General features: G+C 41.2%; 1 protein-coding gene across 2 annotated transcripts; it reads left to right on the forward strand.

Moving 5' to 3' along the window:
* Positions 1-79: 79 nt before the first annotated feature.
* Positions 80-23,955, forward strand: LOC118281097 (uncharacterized). 2 transcript variants are annotated; one of them, XM_035601558.2, is made up of 12 exons: positions 80-425; positions 2,439-2,553; positions 3,658-3,825; positions 4,723-4,769; positions 5,403-5,457; positions 7,369-7,422; positions 10,806-11,085; positions 11,826-11,948; positions 12,669-12,830; positions 15,363-15,542; positions 17,027-17,151; positions 18,383-23,955. In XM_035601558.2, exons 1-12 carry the CDS (start codon positions 353-355, stop codon positions 19,206-19,208), a joined length of 2,208 nt encoding a protein of 735 aa, XP_035457451.2. In that variant the 5' UTR covers positions 80-352; the 3' UTR covers positions 19,209-23,955. The 2 variants fall into 2 exon arrangements, with proteins under 2 accessions (XP_035457451.2, XP_050556417.1); XM_050700460.1 differs by lacking the exon at positions 7,369-7,422 and having other exon boundaries at positions 81-425.
* The last annotated feature ends 1,563 nt before the right edge of the window (positions 23,956-25,518 follow it).

A 25,518-nucleotide genomic window follows, 5' to 3' on the forward strand; every position in this document is an offset into this window, starting at 1 on the left:
TCAATTTTGTAATCGATTTTTTTATGTTTGAACAAAGAATCGACTAAAGACCTAAATCAATAAACCAAACACAGCTTCGTATGACAACAGCTCTAGTTGTTTTCCTGCCCGAGTTTTACGATTGTGATTATTTTGTGATTACTTACTCCAAATAATATATTTTTGGAATTGATCCAAAATATCAAAATCGTATCTGTTTGTGTGTACACAGTGGTTGAAGTCGTCGTTTATTTGTGACTCTTTCATTTTCCTTTGTCTCATGGAGTTTACTTTACATCCATTTTATTTTTTATCAATGTGAAGTGGTGTTCACCTGTGCTTCTGTGATTATTTTTCCGAGCGTGTTTTAGACATGGAAATGGAGGTTCCGAATCCTGAAAATGGGCCGAAACAGGACCTGAATGACAGCGGATGCGTCCAGGACGGTAAGTTGTCGATAATTCATTTATTTATTATCTAACTTGCTGACTAAACATTAAACAATTTTTTTTTTGTCGTTGTTTGGTATATAGTGTTGGTATTTCGATTTTGATGTCAGGGATACTAATTATGTTCTTCCTATAGTCCTTAGGAGTGTCGTCACATCTTTTGTGATGCCTTTGTGCCCTTTATAATTAAAAAAAAACTCTGTACCACATTTTTTTGTATACATTTAGTCATCTTCACTTTTTTAATGTTAGATTATTTTAGTTTGTTTTTAAAAAGTTAATTTTAATAATTAATACAGGAATAGGCATGTAAAGGGTAAGATTTCAGAACAAAGAAACATTCCTTTTTGTAGTTATTTTTATATAGGTAATTAGTGTATTCATTTTTGTGTGTCCAATCAAGACTAGGTGATAGGTAGATGATATTGTATTGTTGCTTTGATTCCTACTGACTTTAGGCTATTGATGATACCCGACTGGGGTTGTCGATAAGGTTGTCAATCGTACTATAGATATTATATAGTATTGTACTATTGTACTATATTTCGGGGCCCCATACTATATACTGTTAAAGAAATGTATAGTATGCAAAAATACTATAACTACTTTCCGTACACCCTTTGTTTAATCAGAATAATTTGATGATGAATAAATGATACTGATGGAATCATTATACAGATATTTTTGCATTTTACCATTTAACCCGTGGTGTGCCAGAATGCGGATCTATGCTAGACACAATGTATTTTCTATTGTGTCTTATATACCAGGCATAGAAGTGGTTTGCTTTTCAAATCAGACCAATAGTCCCATAGATAAGGGTGTTAGACCAATAGTTCCATAGCTTACCGTGTTAGACTAATAGTTCAATAGACAATAGATTAGCGTGTCCAAACACACAAATCAACATACAATCAAACAAGCTCGGTATAGAAGTATAGATAAAAATGTACTAATATTCTTCCCTACTTAAATACTTTTAGATTTTTACCCCTTTGAAAAAAATGCTGTATTAAAAAATGGTAATTACGAAGGTGATTATGATGAAGATTTCTTTATCTCAAACAGTTTCCTTCATACTAACGCAAATCAAAGTTTTAGGCGGTCCTGTTAACCATATACACCTAACCTTCATTGATTCAACGAAAATGCAGCTGAAAATTTGCTATAATACAATAAAAAAAAAAAAAATACCTATGCATCTCTAATATTTTTAAACTGATGGACTAAATACATTTTAATTTTCATATGTTGTCATCATAATTGCCACCTAATGTTTTATTAATTGAACAAGTTACATTGTATCTTAACAATATATTAACGAACAAACGGACGAACGGACGAACGAACGAACGAGCGAATGAACGAACGAACGAATGAACGGATGAACGAACGAACGAACAAACGAACGGACGAACAAACGAACGAACGAAAGAACGAACGAACGAACGACTGAGACTGAGAGTGTGAGTGTGGGTGAGAGTAAGAATGGGAGTGAGAATGAGAATGAGAATGGAAGTGAGAATCATAGTAAGAGTGAGAGTGAGAGTGGGAATGGGAATGGGAATGGGAATGGAAGTGAGAATCATAGTAAGAGTGAGAGTGAGAGTGGGAATGGGAATGGGAATGGGAATGAGAATGAGAGTGAGAGTGAGAGCGAGTGTGAGATTGAGAGTGAGATTGAGATTGAGAGTGACAGCGAGTGTGTGAGTGAGACTGCCCATAGAGAGGTGGCAGTACTAAAAGAAATTAGGGGCCTATGAGATGCTCGCCTAGGTACTCTCTCCGGAGCTACGGACCACTTAGGCTTACCAGGGCTCCGATTCGAAGAGTAGGAGTAGGAACGGGGTGGTTTTTAGTCAGTAAGAGTCTGACACTCCCTCTCGCCTCGCCCAAGGTGAGAGAAGTCATTGGATGATTTTCCCCCCTTAAAAAAAGGGGCGCTCTCTAAGTTTCATTTGTTTCTAGTATAGTTAGAGATATTCATGTAATTGTTTGTTTATTGTGCAGCATCCGCGGCTGAGAACGGCTACGTCAGCAACGTGAACTTCCTGGACCTGTCTGATGATGCTCTGCTCTACATCCTCAAGTTCTGTGATCCAATGACCTTGAAAGCCATCGGACAGTAAGTAACTCCATTTTATTTTATGGTGTAATGTGTGTGATTCCTCGCCCTTACAAGGCCCGTAAGTGTGTGCGAGCCATGCTTCGGCACAGCTGGGCCAGCTCGGCCGGAGTGATACCACGGCCTCACCGTAAACCGACGTGAAACAACGAAGCGTTGTGTTTCGGGGTGGTTGTGTGAGTGAGGTTACCGGAGGCCTAACTTTCCCTCTTTCCAAACTTTCCAATCCCCGATTCCCCAACAACCCTTGAATTCCTAACCCCCAAAAGGCCGGTATCGCACTTGTAACGCCTCTGGTGTTTCAAGTGTCCATGGGCGGCGGCGATTGCTTACCATCAGGAGATATGTCTGATATTTTACCGGCGTGTTCCATAATATATAAGAGTCAGACGTCTCGACGAATACTCCACGGGTCTGGGATACGGGTCACTTGATGGTAAGTGACCAACGCCGCCCATGGACACCCGCAACACCAGACGAGTCACAGGTCCGGTCCAAATAAGCGTGGTCATTTTTAAAAGTCCCTCTGTGACTCGAAACTAGTAGAGCTTTTCTACAATGTACGTGAATAAACTGTGATTTTCAGATATTTTATTATGTCTCCCGATAGTTATTATAAGAATTTGACAGCAGCGGCGCTAGACCAAATGTGTACGAAGGCTACATCAAGTTACCACAGATGGGGCCCAGTAGGGCTGATGCCTGATCTGGAGCTGCGGACTACCTAGTGGGTTTACCGGGGCTGCGGCTCAAAAAGCAGGATTAGGAACGGGGTGGTTTTTAGTCAGTAAGAGTCTGATACTCCCTCTCGGCTCGCCCAGGACGAGAGAAGTCATTGGATGATTTTCTCTCCTCAAAAAAAAGGCCCAAAAGGAGATGGCGGCACGAACTCGATATATATGACAAGGATTGGCCGCAAAACGCTTTAAACAGATAGGAGTGAAAGGAGGGTAGAGAGGCCTTTGCCCTGCAGTGGGACGATCATGTCTGAAATCTAATCTAATCAAATCCTCTCACTTAATCTCCTTTGATATTCATTGTACATAGATGTAGTCTTATGTATTTTTTCATAATGAAAGAACTTGACAATAATGCCTTTTCCAGCATCTGCCCGCGTCTCGGAGCGCTAGTATGCGACCGCACGCTGTGGCAGCGTGTGGACGCCAGGACCACTCCGATGGGGAAGAAGCGGGTCCGGTGGATGCTGAACAACTGTCTCACCAGCACCACCACCGAGCTCAAGATAGCTGGGTTCGCTAACAAATTTAGCAGGTGAGAGACACAACTCGTACGAATTGTATTGTAAATCTGATTGAAAAAGGGTAACCTATGGAGTTTCTTGCTCGTTCTTCTCCATAGGAATCTACACTTTGGAACGAGCAAATAGAGCAACTAGAGGACTGACCGACAGACAGACGTTATTAATATTATTATATTTGCTTTGACGTTCAAAAGTGCCTTCCTGGTCTATTTGAAATAAATGATTTTGACTTTGACTTTGACTCAACTGTGCACTCCGCTGGAATGCAACCCCTCCACTCCCACAAAAGCCCCGCTTTCGCAAGCACTCAGTAGTCTAAGGCCGCGTTTCCATTGACGCGGAGCGTGGCGGAGAGGAGCTTAGCGGTGCACGAATTGACCAATCACTATGCTCCAAATCTCCGCTCCGCTTCAATGGAAAAGATTTCGAGCATAGTGATTGGTTAATTCGTGCACCGCTAAGCTCCTCCCCGCCCCGCTATGCGATAGTGTGCTAACCTCGGCGTCACAATGACGTCACAGCACAAGGTGCACAGTTAATTCGTACAGGTTGTAGATACATGTAATACTAGCTTTTGCTCGCGTCTCCGCTTGCGTACTTTTTTAAAATCCTATTTTAGGAATGTTAAATTTTTATTCATTGGAAGTGAGACGAAATTACTCTTTTATTATTTCAGCCTGTAGTACGCTGCGCGGACTTTAACTGTATAAGCTGTAAAATTATGCATGTTTTTTCTACTAAATAAATGATCCATACAAAATTCACCATTTTAGGGAACACTTCATTCAACTATCTATACTTAAAAAATATTTGATTCGTCGCATCGTTTTGCCGTGAAAGACGGACAAACAAACTTTCACATTTATAGTGTACATTTGAACTATATTACCAAATATAATTGTTGTCAGATGCCTCGGGATCCAAGATCTGCAATGGCCTGTACCAGCTGAGTCGAGTAAGTTATTCATAATCTTGATGACCTTACAATATTATAATATTTTTTTCCACTACATTGTAAGTGGGAGAGCCATGCTTCGGCACTGCTGGGCCGGCTCGACCGGAGTGATACCACGGCCGAGCAGAAAACCGACGTGAAACAACGCTTGCGTTGTGTTTCGTTGAGTGAATTGAGTGAGGTTACCGGAGGCTAAAATATTTTGGTGATTGAGAGGTGGTAAACGAGCAGACGGATCACCTGATGGTAAGCAATCGCCGCCACCCATGGACACCCAAAACACCAAAAGCGTTACAAGTGCGTTGCCGGCTTTTTGGGGGTTAGGACTTTAAGGATTGTTGGGGAATCGGGGATTGGGAAGATTTACGGTGGCCGGAGATCGTCGCGCGATTCCCGACGCGATCATGCCTGGCGGGCTTTCTGCCCAACTGTTGTTCGTTGGGATTTTCTATCCATGTTTATTCGCATGTAAACTTCATATGTGCGATGTAGGATTTATGACGTCATCCGTTGATTTGCTTGTCGATCGTCTATGTGCGACTTCTGTCATCTGTCACTTGTCATGTGTCGCTACACAATGGTGATATTATCATTAGTTTTGATGTTGATGTTGACTTTGACTTTGATTTTCAGCTGGCATTGACGTCGAGCATTTCCTACTTCGTATGTGGTATCCCCATTTGCCTCGGTGAGTTAATTTTGATCATATTTAAAAAAAACTACTTTTTCTTGTATTACCATGTAAATTTTCGAGGGTGCCCGACTAATTTCAATCTATAATCGGGGTTCATAATTTTAAGCAGCATGTCCGATAAATAATCTATATATAACAATAAAATTATGGTTGGTCGAGTAGTCGCAGTATGCTACCGAGCAAGGGATATCGGGTTCGATTCCCGAGAAAAATACTATTGACCAATTTATATATAAGGTGTTCCAAAAGTATCTGCCATGGCTTTAATGGGAGGTAGTGTTGTGTTTGAAGATTACAATAGTGAAGAAATTTCGCATCCCAAATCAGTTAAATAAACATTGACTCTACTCTGCATAAAGTGGTTCACAAATACGCACGATGCGACAGAGACAGTGAAAGAGATAGCTCTTTCATAACAAACCCATACGTAGATTTTTTTATGTAAGAAGAATTACTCATAATCAATAATTAATATTCACTATTGTAATCTTCAAACACAACACTACCTCCCATTAAAGCCGTGGCAGATACTTTTAGAACACCTTATATGTTAATATTTATGGTTTAAAACGCTTGTTTTCGCTTTCTGGTGTACTTATATGCATGGCATTGGTTAAGGAGTGGGGGTTTGATTCCAGCTTTACAACTTCTACCTACTGAGAATTTCGAAAAGTGGACACAGGACTTGTAGGAGTTGAGAATAGGGATGATGACGGGGTATGAAAATTAAAAATCTATTTAGTCCGTCAGTTAGGTAACGAAAAAATATTAGACACGTATTTTTTTATTTTGTCATATAAGATAACAATACTTAGATAAAACGAATCAAAGTTTAGGTGTGGGAGCAAATACGTCATTTCTACGTATAAAATGTAACTAGAAATGACGTCACGCGATATTTCAAATCGATATATCTTCGAAAGTATTTTTTTCTGTATGAAAATAAAAAATGCGTGTCTAATATTTTAAAATAATCTACAAGACGGACATTAAAATAAAAATTAGTCATTTACCCCCATTGAACCTAGGTCCCTTGCTCGGTAGTTGCATTTAATATATTTTTGAGTAAAAAATGTATTATTTAGCTTTTTTGATTTTGGGATTTCTCAGCATGTAGTTTTAATGTATGATATTTTACTAATAACTAAAGAATAATGGTTCTGTCTACCCCCTAAGGGAGTAGCAGGCGTGATTTTATGTTATATAGTTAGTTAAAAACTAAATATATACAAAAAATAACATTAATTAGACTAATAAGACCAAAATCGATGACAGCGCCACCTAGTCAACGCAAAAACGCGGTCTAACCCTCACTTCTTAGTTATTTTATTTGATAATTTAATGATATTTTAATATTATATTAACACTAGCTTACTGCTACCGACTTCGCCCGCGTTCCCGTGGGATAAAATAGCCTATGTCTTATTCCAGACCATAATCTACCCCTGTTCCAAATTTCATTCCGATCCCTTCAGCCGTTTTGATGTGATTGAGTAACAAAAATACACACAAACTTACTCGCAAACTTTTGCATTATACTATTACTAGAAATTAACGCTTTCTTTCTGTACTGACTGACTGACTCACTGACTGACTGACTGACTGACTGACTGACTCACGGGAATGGTAAAAACGGGGATTGACTTTATATGCGTACAAAGTCGCTGGTAGAAGCTAGTGTTAAAGTTTGTGTGTATGTTTGTTACTCAATTACATCAAAACGGCTGAAGGGATCGGGATGAAATTTGGAACAGGGGTAGATTATGATCTGGAATAAAACATAGGCTTTTTATCCCACGGGAACGCGGGCGAAGTCGGTAGCATAAGCTAGTAGGAGTTATATGTATATTATATTATTATTATAACATATTATTTATTATTCAATTTCATGCTTCTTATATAAAGAAGAGACATAATTTTGGCCAATCTCGCTGAACAAAGCTACCAGCGGCTGCAGTTGTAAGTTTGTTTATGTAACACATACTCGGGAACTGTGGAAACTCATTATCCGATACTTAGATATACAGGGATCGGATTTCCGATACATACTTATATTATGTGATTGGTTTTTTTATTTAATATTATTTTTAAATGTCGTTTTTTAGGGTTTATTAAATTATTTTGACTCATAGAACACGTTATGGTAGCACTTCTTTATGTTTTTTTATTGATATCTTAAGTTCACAACATTCCTATGACATCTTCATATTTTTGCGTCCACTAAAATACTTATTTCATAAAAAAATATGGTATGGAGAAATGGTTTGTTAAAATATGTTGAATAATATTTTATTTCATTTGGTAGTTTAGATAGTCAAATATCCGATCCCATTTAGTGTATCTGATATCTGAATTATCTGTATCGGATATTCGAATCGTGTATATCGGATATCCAAATCACGTGTATCGGATATCCGAATCATGTGTATCGGATATCTGAATTGTGTGTATCGAATATTCGAATCATGTGTATCGGATATCCGAATTATGTATATCGGATATCCGAATCATGTGTATCGGATATCCAAATTACATATGTGTATCGGATATCCGTCTCGATGAGTTTCGGATAATAGTTTCCACGGTTCGTATATAATTTAGGTATATAGGTTATATATGAAATAATTTCGATATTATTAATTTTTAAAACATAACATCACGCCTTATATTCCCTGGAGCAGGTAGAGGTGTATACATATGTAAGCTCCTGTCTCCCATAGGGGGTAGAGGGCAGAAGAGTATTTTTTTTTATTCAATTAGTCCAATATAAGGCACTTTTGAACGTCAAATCAGATACTATGTATCAGTCTGTCGGTCAGTCCTCTAGTTGCTCTATTTGCTCGTTCCAAAGTGTAGATTCCTATGGAGAAGAACGAGCAAGAAACTCCATAGGTAACTCTTTTTTAATTAATTTTTAGGTACATTATTCAAATTGGTTATTTAGAGAATCTTGAGTAATCGAAATGACTCCAATGACTCTGGTTTATTCGAGCCGGCCAATCAAAGCGCCGAACGCGCTCGATTACTTTAAACGTAAAGCAAACTCGTACTAAGGGTACTGCATTAAAATACGTCGAGGTTATCATCGGTCGTACTGACGTATCATCGGTCGTACTGACGTATCATCGGTCGTACTGACGTATCATCGGTTGTACTGACGTATCATCGGTTGTACTGACGTATCATCGGTCGTATTGACATATCATCGGTTAAGTGTGAACCGTCAACTGTTTTTCTATACATTTGGCTGTTCTGGCGATGCGCGACCGCGATGCATGTTCCGTCAGATATGAACCGACACTAATAGTGTGGTTTCTAGAATAGGGATGTGACGGGGTATGAAAATTAAAAGTCTAGTAAATCCCCGACGGAGATTTTTAATTTAGGCATTGAAATAAAACTGTCTAATATTTTAAAATAATCTACAAGACGGACATTAAATGAAAATTTTGTGATCAACCTTATTTTGTGGTAAAAGACTCGATTTTGTATCTCTGCTGATCCCCTCGAGAGATGAAAGGCGTGATGTTCCATTTATAACCTATATGCCTTATATATGTCTGTATTATTAATATAAAATTACTTATTGTATCGTCTGGTGTATGTGCAAAAAGTACAATCGACTAATTCAAATTATGACCCACTATTAACTTGTTTAAATTAAAATGAGTATTATCGTGATGATAGTCTTATCCTCGTTGTGGCCCGGAGGTTTAAGACGCCCGCTTCTCATGCATGAGAGTGTGGTTCCGAAACCTACCAATGGCAAGTACAGTCAAAGTCAAAATTATTTATTTCAAATAGACCGAGAAAGCACTTTTGAACGACTGACTTGAAACAACGCTTACATCGTGTGAGTGAGGTTACCGGAGACCCAATTACACCCCTTCCCAATCCCCGATTTCCCAACAACCCTTAAATTCCTATCCCCCAAAAGGCCGGCAACGCACTTGTAACGCCTCTGGTATTTCAAGTGTCCATGGGCGGCGGCGAGTGCTTATCATCAGGTGATCCGTCTGCTCGTTTACCGGCTTATACCATAAAAAATAAATTAATTAAAATTTCTGTCAAAGTGGAGTACGATTTGAATTCGTCGATTGTACTTATTGATAGTGGTTGCAAATGGTGGTAGGGGGTAGATGTGATGGTTTTTACTAACTTATTGGTTGCATGAGGTGTTTGAAGCAAAATACAAAGAGGAGATGTCATAACTGGATTTCCCTTTAAAGATATGTGACCACAGGCCCGCGTCGTACGCATCGCACGCAACGGATTTTAGTTTGTCTTGTATAGAAACTCATACAACTGTGTCCACTGATCCGCATCGTACGGACCGCATCATCGGCAATACCTACATGCGATGCGTACTGATGACGTCATACGGAATGCGTACGATGCGGGCCTGTGGACGCTTACCTTAAAAACATAATGCGTGACACTTTACGGGGAGCGCGGGACGTTACAAACCACGCCCCTCTCTATGTTCCATCTAGCGGTCCCATACTACACACACGTTGCCAATTGTCCACATTTTAATGTGTTAATCTGAGCGCTTATAACCTATCTACACCTTTTTACTTATAATATCATTGGACAGGGCCGTGTTTGTGTCACAGTACACAATCACATTATGGCATCTCCTCTTTGTACTTGCTTCATGGTAAAGAGTAATGCACTATATTGAAATGCCGGGTTTTAACTCTCTCTCTTAAATTTTAAGGGACCCCTAAAGCTTATGGGTCCCTTATCCCACCACATACAAATGTCGTTAAGAGTCTTAGTTAAGAGTGCTTTTCCTCCAGAGATGTGCTATGTAGCTATGCTACGAAGATGTAATAGTTATGCTGTGAAACTATGTGACCGTTTTTACATATACTAAGCTATAACAGTCTCGGCTAAGCTATGTTTTTATAAGAAAAAAAGATGCGTGCTATGGATGGCTTCCCTACTATCGATACATCGCATACTCGACCTGCGCATCTTCCTCGCACAGCTACATAGCTTAGTACCAGTGGAAACGGTCACATAGTTTCACAGCTTAGCTATTACATCTTTGTAGCATAAGGGGGAAAATCATCCAATGACTTGACTCCCGCCCTGGGCGAGACGAGAGGGAGTGTCAGACTCTTACTGACTAAAAACTCTAGCATATCTACATAGCACTATCTCTGGTGAAAAAACACCTTTAGAAACTACATATAAATCCGAAAAATGTCACATTAATACTTTACCCTTGATTGATTACCCTTAGAATGTACATATAACTCGGATCACACATTGATACTTTACCCTTAATAAGATAGGCTTCAAAAAACATAATCTTCTTTATTACACAAACCTAGGTTCGTGGTACCGCCTCGCTGGCCGAATAAGGCAGAAGTTGAGAACAGGGCCAGAAGACAAGAGAGGAAGCGTAAAGCGGATGCCTCTAGCTCCACAGAAGGTGTCCAAGAAGAGAGGCCCTACGATGATGGCTTTCCAAAAGACCTGGACGATGGTCTTTCCAAGGAGTGTAAAGGTCCTCAATTCACCTTCTCAGCAGCTATCTGGAGGGATCTTCTGGAGACCTGTGAGAATCTGACTACGCTGTTTATTGAGTATTGTAATGTGGATTATAGGACGGTGAGTTTTTTATTGTTTCTAATCTATATTATAAAAATAAGTCGGGTTTCCTTCCTGACGCTATAACTCCAGAACGCAAGAACTGATTTCCACGATTTTGCTTTCGTTGGAAAGGTCTCGGGCTCCGTGTGGTTTAAAGCAAAGAAAATCTAGAAAAAAATATCAAGAGAAAGCAAGAGAAGCAAGAAAACATGGAGATTCATTGGCAGCGAAACGAACTTCGCCGGGTTTGCTAGTTATTATTATACTTTGTGCTTTTTAATATCGTTATTAAATAGTAAGAAGTGCGTTGACGGCCTTTTGGAGTTTAGGAATTTAAGGGTTGTTGGGGAATCGGGGATTGGGAAGGAAGGTAATTGGGCCTCCGGTAACCTCACTCACACAACGCAAGCGTTGTTTAACGTCAGTTTTCTGCTCGGCCGTGGTATCACTCCGGTCGAGTCGGCCCAGCAGTGCCGAAGCATGGCTCTCCCACACTTAAATTATTCATTAAAGTGTAACCCCCAAAAGACTGGCAACGCCCTTGTAACGCCTCTAGTGTTTCAAGTGACCATGGGCAGCGGCGATTGCTTACCATCAGGGGCCTTAGTCTGCTATTACAATTGTGACAGAATGGTCAATCACTGATCAGTGCGAGAGGGACGGAGCTATGTAAGTTGTATATAGCAGACTAAGGCCCCAGGTGATAAGTTTGGTCTTTTAACGGCGTGTTCCATTAAAATAAATGTGTATCTCCGCAGACGAATGTCCGGCTGTTTCCCAAGAAGCTGAAGAAGCTTTCGCTGCGCGGGACTCGATGCTACAACCTGCCGCTCAACGTCTCGTATCTCGCTAAAGTGCATGAGATCCTGCCTGATTTAGAGGTGAGTTACATTTTTCTTTCAAACCACATATTTATGCTTCCATTTTACCTGTGATGTCCCGCCGTATCATAAGGATGTTTGTAGCAACAAGAGTCAATAGACTGGCACAGGGTATACTTCTTCGTGGATAACACATAAGTGAATGTTATTTTAAAACAAAATAGGATTTAATTTTTTCTTAAACAGTTGAAACCTTACATCATCACTTTTTGCCATTTGGAAGTCGACTTCAGATACATCCCCCTTGTAACTGATGGACTAAAGAGATTTTTATTTTACAACGTCACCCCTATTTTTATTCCCGAAGGGGTAGGCAGAGGTGCACGTTACTGTACAATGTACACCCACTTTTTACCATTTTTGTTATATATATATTTTTTTTGCAACGTCTCGCCTTTTATTCCCGAAGGGGTAGGCAGAGGTACACATTACGGCACGTAATGCCGCTATACAATGTACACACACTTTTCACAATTTGTGTTATATATTTTTTAATTTTTATCCCCTATTATACTGTGTAGTTCTAAATCCGATACATATTGAAGGACGTAACTCGGTTATCGATTCTGAGTCCGAATTAATAAATAAATGGCTGTGACATACGGACGGACGGACGGACAGACAGACAGACATGACGAATCTATAAGGGTTCCGTTTTTTGCCATTTGGCTACGGAACCCTAAAAATGAGTAGATAATTATTTTTATTATTGTTTCGCAGTACCTAGACGTATCGGAGTGCGATTGGTTCGAGCCGGCCTCGCTGATGACTATCAGCAAGCTAGCCAACCTCACCGAGGTGTACATGCGCGACTGCAAGCGACTCACCGAGTGCGTCGCATACGCCTCGCTCTCGACTCGATACGGATTCAGAAAGTTACGGGTAAGGCAATATTTTATATTATTTACTCATCAGCAAGCTAGCCAACCTCACCGAGGTGTACATGCGCGACTGCAAGCGACTCACCGAGTGCGTCGCATACGCCTCGCTCTCGACTCGATACGGATTCAGAAAGTTACGGGTAAGGCAATATTTTATATTATTTACTCATCAGCAAGCTAGCCAACCTCACCGAGGTGTACATGCGCGACTGCAAGCGACTCACCGAGTGCGTCGCATACGCCTCGCTCTCGACTCGATACGGATTCAGAAAGTTACGGGTAAGGCAATATTTTATATTATTTACTCATCAGCAAGCTAGCCAACCTCACCGAGGTGTACATGCGCGACTGCAAGCGACTCACCGAGTGCGTCGCATACGCCTCGCTCTCGACTCGATACGGATTCAGAAAGTTACGGGTAAGGCAATATTTTATATTATTTACTCATCAGCAAGCTAGCCAACCTCACCGAGGTGTACATGCGCGACTGCAAGCGACTCACCGAGTGCGTCGCATACGCCTCGCTCTCGACTCGATACGGATTCAGAAAGTTACGGGTAAGGCAATATTTTATATTATTTACTCATCAGCAAGCTAGCCAACCTCACCGAGGTGTACATGCGCGACTGCAAGCGACTCACCGAGTGCGTCGCATACGCCTCGCTCTCGACTCGATACGGATTCAGAAAGTTACGGGTAAGGCAATATTTTATATTATTTACTCATCAGCAAGCTAGCCAACCTCACCGAGGTGTACATGCGCGACTGCAAGCGACTCACCGAGTGCGTCGCATACGCCTCGCTCTCGACTCGATACGGATTCAGAAAGTTACGGGTAAGGCAATATTTTATATTATTTACTCATCAGCAAGCTAGCCAACCTCACCGAGGTGTACATGCGCGACTGCAAGCGACTCACCGAGTGCGTCGCATACGCCTCGCTCTCGACTCGATACGGATTCAGAAAGTTACGGGTAAGGCAATATTTTATATTATTTACTCATCAGCAAGCTAGCCAACCTCACCGAGGTGTACATGCGCGACTGCAAGCGACTCACCGAGTGCGTCGCATACGCCTCGCTCTCGACTCGATACGGATTCAGAAAGTTACGGGTAAGGCAATATTTTATATTATTTACTCATCAGCAAGCTAGCCAACCTCACCGAGGTGTACATGCGCGACTGCAAGCGACTCACCGAGTGCGTCGCATACGCCTCGCTCTCGACTCGATACGGATTCAGAAAGTTACGGGTAAGGCAATATTTTATATTATTTACTCATCAGCAAGCTAGCCAACCTCACCGAGGTGTACATGCGCGACTGCAAGCGACTCACCGAGTGCGTCGCATACGCCTCGCTCTCGACTCGATACGGATTCAGAAAGTTACGGGTAAGGCAATATTTTATATTATTTACTCATCAGCAAGCTAGCCAACCTCACCGAGGTGTACATGCGCGACTGCAAGCGACTCACCGAGTGCGTCGCATACGCCTCGCTCTCGACTCGATACGGATTCAGAAAGTTACGGGTAAGGCAATATTTTATATTATTTACTCATCAGCAAGCTAGCCAACCTCACCGAGGTGTACATGCGCGACTGCAAGCGACTCACCGAGTGCGTCGCATACGCCTCGCTCTCGACTCGATACGGATTCAGAAAGTTACGGGTAAGGCAATATTTTATATTATTTACTCATCAGCAAGCTAGCCAACCTCACCGAGGTGTACATGCGCGACTGCAAGCGACTCACCGAGTGCGTCGCATACGCCTCGCTCTCGACTCGATACGGATTCAGAAAGTTACGGGTAAGGCAATATTTTATATTATTTACTCACAGAAATCCAACGTGAAACAACGCTTGTGTTCTGTGAGTGAGATTACCGGAGGCCTGATTCCAAACCCCCACCCCTCACTCCCCTTTCCAATATTCTCAAACTCCGATTCCCTAACAAACCTTAAATTCCTAACCCCCAAATGGCCGGCAACACACTTGTAAAGCCTCTGGGGATTCGGGTGTCTATGAGCGACGGCGATTGCTTACCATCAGGTGATCCGTGTGCTCGTTTACCGTCTTATTTTATATAAGACGGTGACAAACGTAGACAATTAATCAAACTACTTATTAAGAAATCTTTATTCATCAGCGGACGTTTTTTTAATCATCGTCGGTTCATATCTGACGTAAAATACGTCGAGCGTATCATCGGTCGTACTGACGTATCATCGGTTGAGTGTGAACGGTCAATTGTTTGTCTATACATTTGTCTGTTCTGGCGTTACGCGACCGATGATACGCGACGCATGTTCCGGCAGATATGAACCGACACTAAGAGCTAGTTCAGACATGACGGGAACCATGCGATTCTGAAATCGCGCGAGTCTTATTTGTATGAGTTATTAAGCAATCGTTCAGACATAACCGCGCTGTTCCTGCACGGTTTCCGCGCTTTTCCCGCATGTCTGAACTAGCCCTAATAGTAACGTAAATTCAAAGTAAAATTATTTATTAATCCCCCTTTTTATCCTTCAGGTGTTCGACTCCCGCGGGTCCCCGCTGGCGGACTCGGAGATATCCTCGCTGGGCTGGCTGCCTCGCCTCGAGGAGTTGTACTGTTCCCCCCCGGACGTGCTGAACACGCTGTCAGAACACACCCACTCCTGGAGCGACACCAAGACCGAGTTGCCTGAACTCGAGGATTGGGAGATGGATGTGAGTTCCTTATTTTATTATTATTATTTGTATGTTCTTTACATATCACGGGACCACAGGGTCCCGGACCTTTGGAAGGCGTACGAGGGGCCGAAGCCAACTCGCAGAGGCCCGTTGAACAATTTTAATCTAATTATGTAATGGGACATCAGCCGGTAACTTTGCAACACTTATTATTATTATTATGTATGTTCATTACATAATCACGGGACCACAGGGTCCCGGACCTTTGGAAGGCGTACGAGGGGCCGAAGCCAACTCGCAGAGGCCCGTTGAACAATTTTAATCTAAATGTAAGGGGACATCAGCCGGCGATTATCCCTGTATGTACTATGGAAGTACACCAAAGGACAATCCCCGGTTGATGCAGGACTATTGCGAGATATGGTAAAAGGAAATGATAGGGATATGGGTGTGGGTGGCTGTGGAATAGTTAACCGGTTAACTATGGGGACTATGGCCCCTGCCCCTGACCAATATTGAAAAATACGGATAAACAGGCAGGGGGTGACTCGCAAACTCAATAGTGGGCCCCCGGAAACGGCCGCTAGCATGTAGCGACAAGGGAAGCAACATCCGTTGAGCTGCTTGAGGAAGGGGGCATCCCACGGCTATCAGAGCAATCCCGGAAGTACGGTCAAGACCCCTACCAGCATCTTACTGGGATACGTCCTTCCCCCAAGTGGAGCTGAAGGCAACTCCACTCTTGCGAATCTCCACTCAAACCAGCCGATTAAGGCAAGAGTGAGGTAGGAGAGGCCACTCCGGATAGTCACGAGTACTAACCGGAGTTAAAAAGTAGGGCCTCTCCCGGGAGTCAGGTCCGTGGGGTCGCCACTGCCCAACAGCTCGCCACAAGCTGCCTTGCGGACTTATTATTATTATTATTCAGTGCCGGCGTTAGAGGGGGGTGGGGGGGGGTGTGATTGGGAGATGGATGTGAGTTCCTTATTTTTTTTAAGCTGTTATTTGACTTGCAATGTATGTATTAAAACTGCGATACCAAGACTGAGTTGCCTGAACTCGAGGATTGGGAGATGGATGTGAGTTCCTTATTTTGCATGCTTTTATTTAATTTGCAATGTATGTATTAAAACTGCGACACCAAGACCGAGTTGCCTGAACTCGAAGATTGGGAGATGTACAACATGTGAGTTCTTACAATAATCTATTTTTTATTCAGTGCCGTCTTTAGGAATGGTAGTGGGTGGGGGTGGGGGTCTATTATGGAGACTAAACGTGAGTTCCTATTTTACATACATAAATACGCTATCGTCACGCCTTTAATCAACCGAAGGGGTATAAGAAGTGCACATTACGGCACGTTGCCACTGTGTACACATAACATTTAACAATTTATAGTTGTAAGTCCCATAATAGGTGGTAAACCTATTGCCATATACTATTGGGCACATTTACTCCGTGCTACCATGAGAAATTTTCAGAAAATACCGATAAAATCCCATTTTTTTTATGCCCCTCAGGAGCCGGAGTACTACAGGGCGAAGTCCCCGACGGCGGCGGCGGAGGACGAGCACGACTCCACCGACACGTCGGAGCGCGCCAGCGACGTCGTCCGCGGCAACTCCTGGTGGTCCAACGAGAGACGGTAACGCATCACCACTTCATATTTCATCAGCATCATCATCATCAGCCGAGAGACGTCCACTGCTGAACAAAGGCCTCCCCCTGTATATTAATATTAATCAATCTAGCTATTTTATTAAGTGCGGAAGAGCCAATTCGGCATTGCTGGGCCGGCTCGACCGGAGTGATACCACGGCCGAGCCTAAAACGTCGACGTGAAACAACGCTTGCGTTGTGTGAGTGAGTTTACCGGAGGTACAATTACACTAAATGTGACACCTAGCGATGTACCAATATTTTGCATTAGAAATGTTCGAGAGGATAACTGAAGACACCATTTTAATTGTGGTTTTATGGGGTATAAGTCGTTAAAGAACAGATATTGTATATTACCTGACGTTTAATAGAGAATCACAACTGTCTCTGGAAAATAAGTTACTGCTATACAAGTGTATACTCAAACCGGTTTGGACTTACGGGATTCAACTTTGGGGGACCGCATCCAACTCAAACATAGAAATCCTACAGCGATTCCAATCAAAAATGCTTAGGATAATCACCAATTCTCCCTGGTTCATTACGAACCAACAATTACACCACGACCTTCGAATGAGAACAGTTCAAGAAGAAACCAAATACCTAATGCGTTCTTATAAAACAAGACTGGACAAACATCCGAATATACTAGCCACGAGCTTGATGAATGTCGATACGACTTTCAAACGACTAAAAAGAAAATCACCAAGGGATCTCATACCTGTGGAATAAGTCAAAACTTCATAAACTACCTATTATAAGGGGACATGTCACTGGACTGACTCTCCTCCAAGACGAGAAACATACTTAAACCGTTTGCTGAATGTTAAAGGAAAAACAGATTGCAATAACAAATATAAATTATAGGGTAAAAGCCGGTAAAAAAAAAAAAAAAAAACCTGACGTTAAGCAATCGTCGCTGTCCATGGACACTTGAAACACCAGATGCGTTACAAGTGCGTTGCAGGCCTTTTGGGGGTAGAAATTTAAGGGTTGTTGGGGAATCGGAGATTGGGAAGATTGGAAGGGGAATACCTCCAGTAACCTCAGTTACACAACGCAAGCGCTGTTTCACGTCGGTTTTCTGCTCGGCCGTGGTATCACTCCGGTCGAGCCGGCCCAGTGCCGAAGCATGGCGAGCCCACACTTAGGGAGATTGGCCTTCCGAATAATAGTTATTGAGCAAATCTCTTCAAAAAGTAATATTTCCCTTACAGCGTCATAGTAATACAACCGAACACGGCGCGACTGATCAACGGCCAATTCGCGAACCGTGAACGTCGTGAGGAACCTCAACCGTGGCCCATGCCTCACCCGGATCCCGCTCAACCGGAACCCGCTCAACCAGGCCCCGCTCAACCACACCCCGCTCGACAGGAACCGCCTCAACCGGGCCCCTCGCCTCAACCGGGCCCCTCAAAACCGGGCCCCTCGCCTCAACCGGGCCCCTCGAACCAAGAAGCGGGCCCATCGAAGCGCCACGCTCAACCAGACGGACCCAGCGAAGGTAAACGCCCTCGTATGCAGGATGATGATGATAATAATGATGATGGTGACGATGACGCCGATGATCAACTCTTCCCTAACTCAAAACTCCGTTGTGTCAACTTCGAAAATCGGCCATTCGAATGTGCACTCAATGAGCGAGATCGAGTTTCTATAGAATTAGGGTATAATGAAGACACGCCTTTAAGGACCAGTGTCGGTTACCACTTAGTCTCAGACGCGGCGATCGTACGCTTCGGTAGGGCGGCGAATGAGAATATTAATTACGTACATATAGGTCGGTTTAGAGGTAACCCTGAGGAGGCACTTCATCCCCATGACTACAGACCTGATAGGGCTAGCTTGAGGATCTTGTCAGCTACTGGGTATAGGCATATCACTAATAGGAGTTTAGAGCATTTAGCTACAGCGGCCCCCCACCTATTACATATAGATTTCACTGATACAGCGGTTACTGCGAATGGAGTGGAGATTTTTAAGGCCATTAGACCTAATTGTGAGGTCATTTTTGGGCCTCTGGAGAGTCAGAATAATTAGGGTTTTGTTTCTTAATGTTATGTTGTGTTTGTATGGGTTTGTTTTATGTTTTAGGTTAGTGAAATGCTAGTGAGGTTTTTTTTTTTTGGAATAACTATCGTGAGTCATTTAATGATTACTTAAACTATTCCTTAGCAACGATTTTGTATAGAAAACAATTGCTAAGGACTGGGTTAAGTAACCATTAAAAGGTTCTAAGTGCGGCGGTAAATATTGTCATATACTAAATTATAATGTCGTGGAGGTTTAGGACGGCCGCTTCTCATGCATGAGGGTGTCTATTTCCGAGTTATATGTACTTTCTAAGATTATTTAGACGCCACTGACAAACGGTGAAGGAAAACATCGTGAGGAAACCTGGGCTTATAATTTCTAATTACAAGTTTGAAATCGCCAACCCGCATTGAGCAAGCGTGGTGATTAATGTTCAAACCTTCTCCGTGTGAGAAGAAGTCTTTGGTCAGCAGTGGACACTTATAGGCTGTTGATGAAATTATACGCGTCTCATGATGAAGAGTCACTCTGTGACTCGAAACTAGTAGAGCTTTTCTCCATTAATGTACGTGAGTAAACCGTGATTTTTTAGTTTAGTGACCACGTTTAGCCCTCTCATTGGTTGGTTCAGGAGCCGGCCAATCAGAGAACCGAACGCAGTACCGTTTCGATCTCCTTAAACATAAAACAAACTCATACTAAGCCCTTAGGTATGTACGTATCGGGTTTAGTATACATAGAATTAAAAAGAAAAAAGAAAAACGGGTTTTTTGAAAAAACCTACCTACAGTTGGGTATTTTCGGGTATTTATTGAAAAGTCTGCTTTAGGTACGTAGTGTAAAGGTCGATATTTGATTGGAAGTGATTTTGGGGAAATTTTTTATTATAACTTAAAGTATGTTTTGGTTAGCATACGATTTGGGACGATGACGGTGCTTAAAAATAGTTAAATTTGGACCTTGGTAATATTTTTTATTAATAAAACTAAAATTCAAATTAAAGGCAAGCGTCCACAAGCCCGCATCGTACGCATTCCGTATGACGTCATCAGTACGCATCACATGTAGACATTGCCGATGATGCGGTCCGTACGATGCGGATCAGTGGACGCAGTTGTATGAGTTTCTATACAAGACAAACTAAAGTCCGTTGCGTGCGATGCGTACGATGCGGGCCTGTGGACGCTTACTTTAAAAAGTCGAGTCATCGTCCCAATGTATAGAAATTTCGAATAATCTTGTATAAAATATGATCTCGGATTTGTAATATATTTATACGAACGCACTGATTGGAATAATTATTTTCTCTCAAAAAGAAAAAAAATCGTTGCCTTTTTTCATTTTGTATTTTTTAATTGGATATTTTTTATGAATGAATACACTGTAATGTTTGTTAATATTTCTTGAGTATTCTTAAAGTAATTTGTATTAACGTTTTGATCGCCATGGTTAAACAATTGTGCCTTTGACCAGGGGCCTTAGTCTGCTATTACAATTGTGTCAGAATGGTCGATCTTTGAGCAGTGCAAGAGAGACGGAGCTATGTATACAACCTACATAGCTCCGTCCCTTTTGCACTGCACAATTGTAACAGTAGATTAAGGCCCCTGAGCCGTATTACCGCTGAGACAAACTAGACAAGTGCCTAAAGCGCTAGGATAAAGAGGGGTCCGCGAGACGCGCGTGTCCTACAGAGTCAAACCGAAAACCGACGTGAAACAACGCTTGCGTTGTGTTTCAATGTGTGTGAGGTTACCGGAGGCCCAATTACTCCTCTTCCCAATCTTCCCAATCCCCAACAACCCTTAAATTCCTAACCTCCAAAAGGCCGGTAACGCACTTGTAACGTCTTTAGTGTTTCAAGTGTCCATGGGCGACGGCGATTGCTTACCATCAGGTGTGATACGTCTGCTCGTTTACCGAAGTGTTCCATAAAATAACTCCGGTAACCTCACTCACACAACGAAACACAACGTAAGCGTTGTTTCACGTCGGTTTTCTACTCGGTCGTGGTATCACTCCGGTCGAGCCGTCTCAGCAGTGCGGAAGCATGGCTCTCCCACATGAAAAACTAATTACTTTTGTACAGTTCCGTTCTCATTTTTGAAAGAGTTAATTTGTTTGGAAATCTAGTTTTTAAAAATTTCAATATAAGTCTGCCTCGTTGGTCGAGTAGTCGCAAGTGCGACTGGACAAGGGTTCTTGGGTTCGATTACTGGGTCGGTCAAAGTATTGCTAGGCTATTTCGGATTTTCGAAAATTTCTCAGTAGTAGCACGGAGTCTGGAATTGTGACCAGTATATGGCAATAGACTCACCCCCTATTACATGGGACTTATAATACAAATGGTGAAAAGTGGGTGTACATTGTATAGCGGCATTACGTGCCGTAATATGCACCTCTGTCTACCTCTTCGGGGATAAAAGGCTTTTAAATTTTAGCTCCATTTTGGTTTGTAGACAAATTATAACCGTGGCGGTCAAAATATAATTTCCTATTAAAATGCTAAGTATATCAAAATCATAAAGTTTTTTGTTTAAGAGACTTGTGTTCATTATCATACAACATAATATATAATAAAATATATGAATAAAACTAAATATCGAAGTGATCTTTCAAATTTAAATGTAAAGAATAGTCTAGCCTTTTTTGAGGGGGAAAATCATCAATCAATTTTTTTAAAGGGGATCAATCCCAATCCCCGATTCCCCAACAACCCTTAAATTCCTAACCCCCAAAAGGCCGGCAACGCACTTGTAACGTCTCTGAAGTTTCAAGTGTCCATGGGCGGCGGCGATTGCTTACCATCAGGTGATACGTCTACTCGTTCCATAAAAAAACACTACTAAATGATTTATAATTTTGTTCATATATTTTGTTATATAAATTTATGTTGTATATTTTCTATTATTTAAGTAATTTTTAATACAAAATGTAGTGATAACATATTATTATAATGAGCGTAGATTTTGGTAGCTTTACTCGAATTCTAGATTCGATATTATGTGTTATTTTGGCAGATTTTTTTATTATACTAGTATAAGGTGTTCTAAAAGTATCTGCCACGGCTTTAATGGGAGGTAGTGTTGTGTTTGAAGATTGCAATATTGAAGTTTCGTATCCCGGACCAGATTTGAGAACATAAAGAAGTTAAATAAACATTGACTCTACTCTGCATAAAGTGGTTCACAAATACGCACAATGCGTTATTTGATAGTAATTGTTTTCATTGACGAAGCGACAGAGACAGTGAAAGAGATAGCTCTTTCATAATAAACTCATACGTAGATTTTTTATAATCAATAATTAATATTCACTATTGTAATCTTCAAACACAACACTACCTCCCATTAAAGCCGTGGCAGATACTTTTAGAACACCTTATATGCATTAATTTGTTCCTCATACATAAAATGCACAAATATAGTTTAAAATATATGTCAAAGTATGCTTTATCTCAATGCCTCAAATGTCCAGTAGACTGGTTCGATTCCCATGTCGGTTAAAGTTATATTGAGCGTTTTTAAAGATGAAAAATCTCAATTATAACTACATATATCTTTTTAAAAGGCCAGCAACGCATCTGTGACTCCTCTGGTGTTGCGGGTGTCCATGGGCGGCGGCGATTGCTTACCATCAGGTGACCCGTCTGCTCGTTTGCCACCTATTCCATAAAAAACCTAATATTGAGATTTTTAATTTGTATTTGCCAATTTGGGAATCGATCTCCAGACTACATTGAAGGCAGTGAAGTTTTGTTTAATTTAAGTTAAATAAATAAAATATAAGCCATTAAATATATTTGATTTAGTTATATAAATTGAAATAGTTTAAAAAATATAATTTTATTATAACTTTCGTGAGACATACTAAACTAATTATTATGTTATCGGCTTACTCCCGTAACTGTTTGACGAGGAACTCGACTAGTTTCAAGCCATGCTAGAGGCTCATATTCGTAGCAGCACGACAATCGCCGCGTCGTGTGTTGCAGAATGCTGCTCATGAATATGAGCCTCTAGCATGGCTTGAAACTAGTCGAGTTCCTCGTCAAACAGTTACATGAGTAAGCCGATAACATAATAATTAATTTAAAAATTATCTTCTAAGAGTGTTTTTTTTTTATTATTTTGTGTTAATCAATATATAAAAATGGTCACACAATGTCATATTAAAATGTGGACAATTGGCAACGTGTGTGTAGTATGGGACCGCTAGATGGAACATAGAGAGGGGCGCGGTTTGTAACGTCCCGCGCTCCCCGTAAAGTGTCACGCGTTATATTAAAGGGAAATCCAGTTATGACATCTCCTCTTTGTATTTGTTTCATGGGACCTCTGACTACTCCTTCGCGGGTAAAACGGCGTGATGTTATGTCCTATCCCAAAATGTGTCTTAATTTTTTAGATTTATAGCTTTAAATAATGTAATTTAATAATTTTGTTATACACCTAAGATAATGAGGCGGCTGAAAAGTTTTGAGTCTTTTCTGTGGGGGAAAATCATCCAATGATTTCTTCCGCCTTGGGTGAGGCGAGAGGGAGTGTCAGACACTAATTACTGACTTAACACCACCCCATTCCTTCTTCTGCTTTTCGATCCCCGATAACCCGCTAGGTAGTCCGCAGCTCCATGCCGGTCAAATTATTGAAAGCAGAACATTGTTTGTAATAAAAAAAAAAAAAAAAATATATATTTTTGAATAGACCGATTCGACCGGAGTGATACCACGGTCTCACAGAAAACAACAAAATGTTTCTGATTTGTCTGCACGGTTGGCGCGGTGGCTGGACAACCGGGTGCTAAGTAACGTCTAGCGGGTCCAATTCCCGCACGGAGCAACTCTTTGTGTGATCCACAAATTGTTGTTTCGAGTCCGGGTGTCATGTGTATGTGAACTTGTATGTTTGTAAACGCACCCACGATACAGGAGAAAATCCTAGTGTGGGCTGACTCGACCGGAGTGGTACCGAAAACCGACGTGAAACGACGCTTGCGTTTATACCATTTCGTTGTGTGAGTGAGGTTACCGGAGACTGCTTCCCTATCTCCCAATCCCCGTATCCCCAATAATCCTCAAATTCCTGATCTCGAGAAGGCCGACAACGCACTAGTCACTCCTCTTGGTTGCGTATTCCATGGGCGGTGCCGATTGCTTACTCATCAGGATCACCTGATGATGAGCAGACGTATCAACGTCTGCTCGTTTACCGGCTTATACCATAAAAATATGTAGATTCGTATAATGCCCGAGTTTTTTAGTAATACATAAACGTATTTAGATAGTATAAGCCGGTAAACGAGCAGACGGATCACGGCGGTAAGCAATCGCCGCCGCCCATAGTTACCAGAAAAATACGTTGTATTATAATTTAAGTGTAATAATCGGGGATTGGGAAGATTGGGAACGGGAGTAATTGGCCCTATTGTAACCTCACTACACAAAAGCGTTTTCACGTAAATTCTGTGAGGCCGTGGTATCACTTCGGTCGAGTCGGCTCTCTATTAATGCCGAAGCATGATCTTTTAGTTACTGAATTAGCTTCAAAACTCCTCAGAACCGCCTCAAAAAAAATATTTTAAGGAATGTTTATACTATATATCAGTATTTAGCTGTTTAGGTAAGAATACGTGAAATTAATTTATGAATAAGTTCCTTTTTTTTGTATTCTCATGTGCAAAGTCATATTACCATTCTGCTGTCACCATCTGCTTGGCATCCTAGTAAAGCAGCGTTATATTTAATATCCTATAGTCTTCCATCGATGTAAATAAGTGTCCAACACATAAATAATTGTATTGTAACTTTCGTGAAATATACTAAATTAATTATTATATTATCAATTTTTTTCACGTAACTGTTTGACAAAAGAACTCGACTAGTTTCGAGCCATGCTAGAGGCTCATATTCCTATAGGCTTGAAACTAGTCGAGTTCCTCGTCAAACAGTTACGTGAGTAATCCGATAGCATAATAATTAACAAAAATAATTATTTATTGTTATGATAACTATCGTGAGATATACTAAATTAACTAAAAATCACGGTTTACTCAACTAAATTACAGTAGGCTGTGTGCGCTGCAAGAGTCCCTCTGTGACTCGAAACTAGTAGAGCTTTTCTCTATTAATGTACGTGAGTAAACCGTGATTTTTAGAAAATATTTTTTTTATTGGAACTATTAGTCTAGTAAGGCAGTAGTTGGAATGTTATAAGCTATATAACATCACGCTGCGTTATTTAGGTACTCGGCAGAATGGTGAAATTTTTGAAGAAAAGATTTGTTTTTTGAGGCATTCATACATGTGTTATTAAAG

Source organism: Spodoptera frugiperda, chromosome 19, assembly GCF_023101765.2.
Source record: "Spodoptera frugiperda isolate SF20-4 chromosome 19, AGI-APGP_CSIRO_Sfru_2.0, whole genome shotgun sequence".
Classification (NCBI taxonomy): domain Eukaryota; kingdom Metazoa; phylum Arthropoda; class Insecta; order Lepidoptera; family Noctuidae; genus Spodoptera; species Spodoptera frugiperda.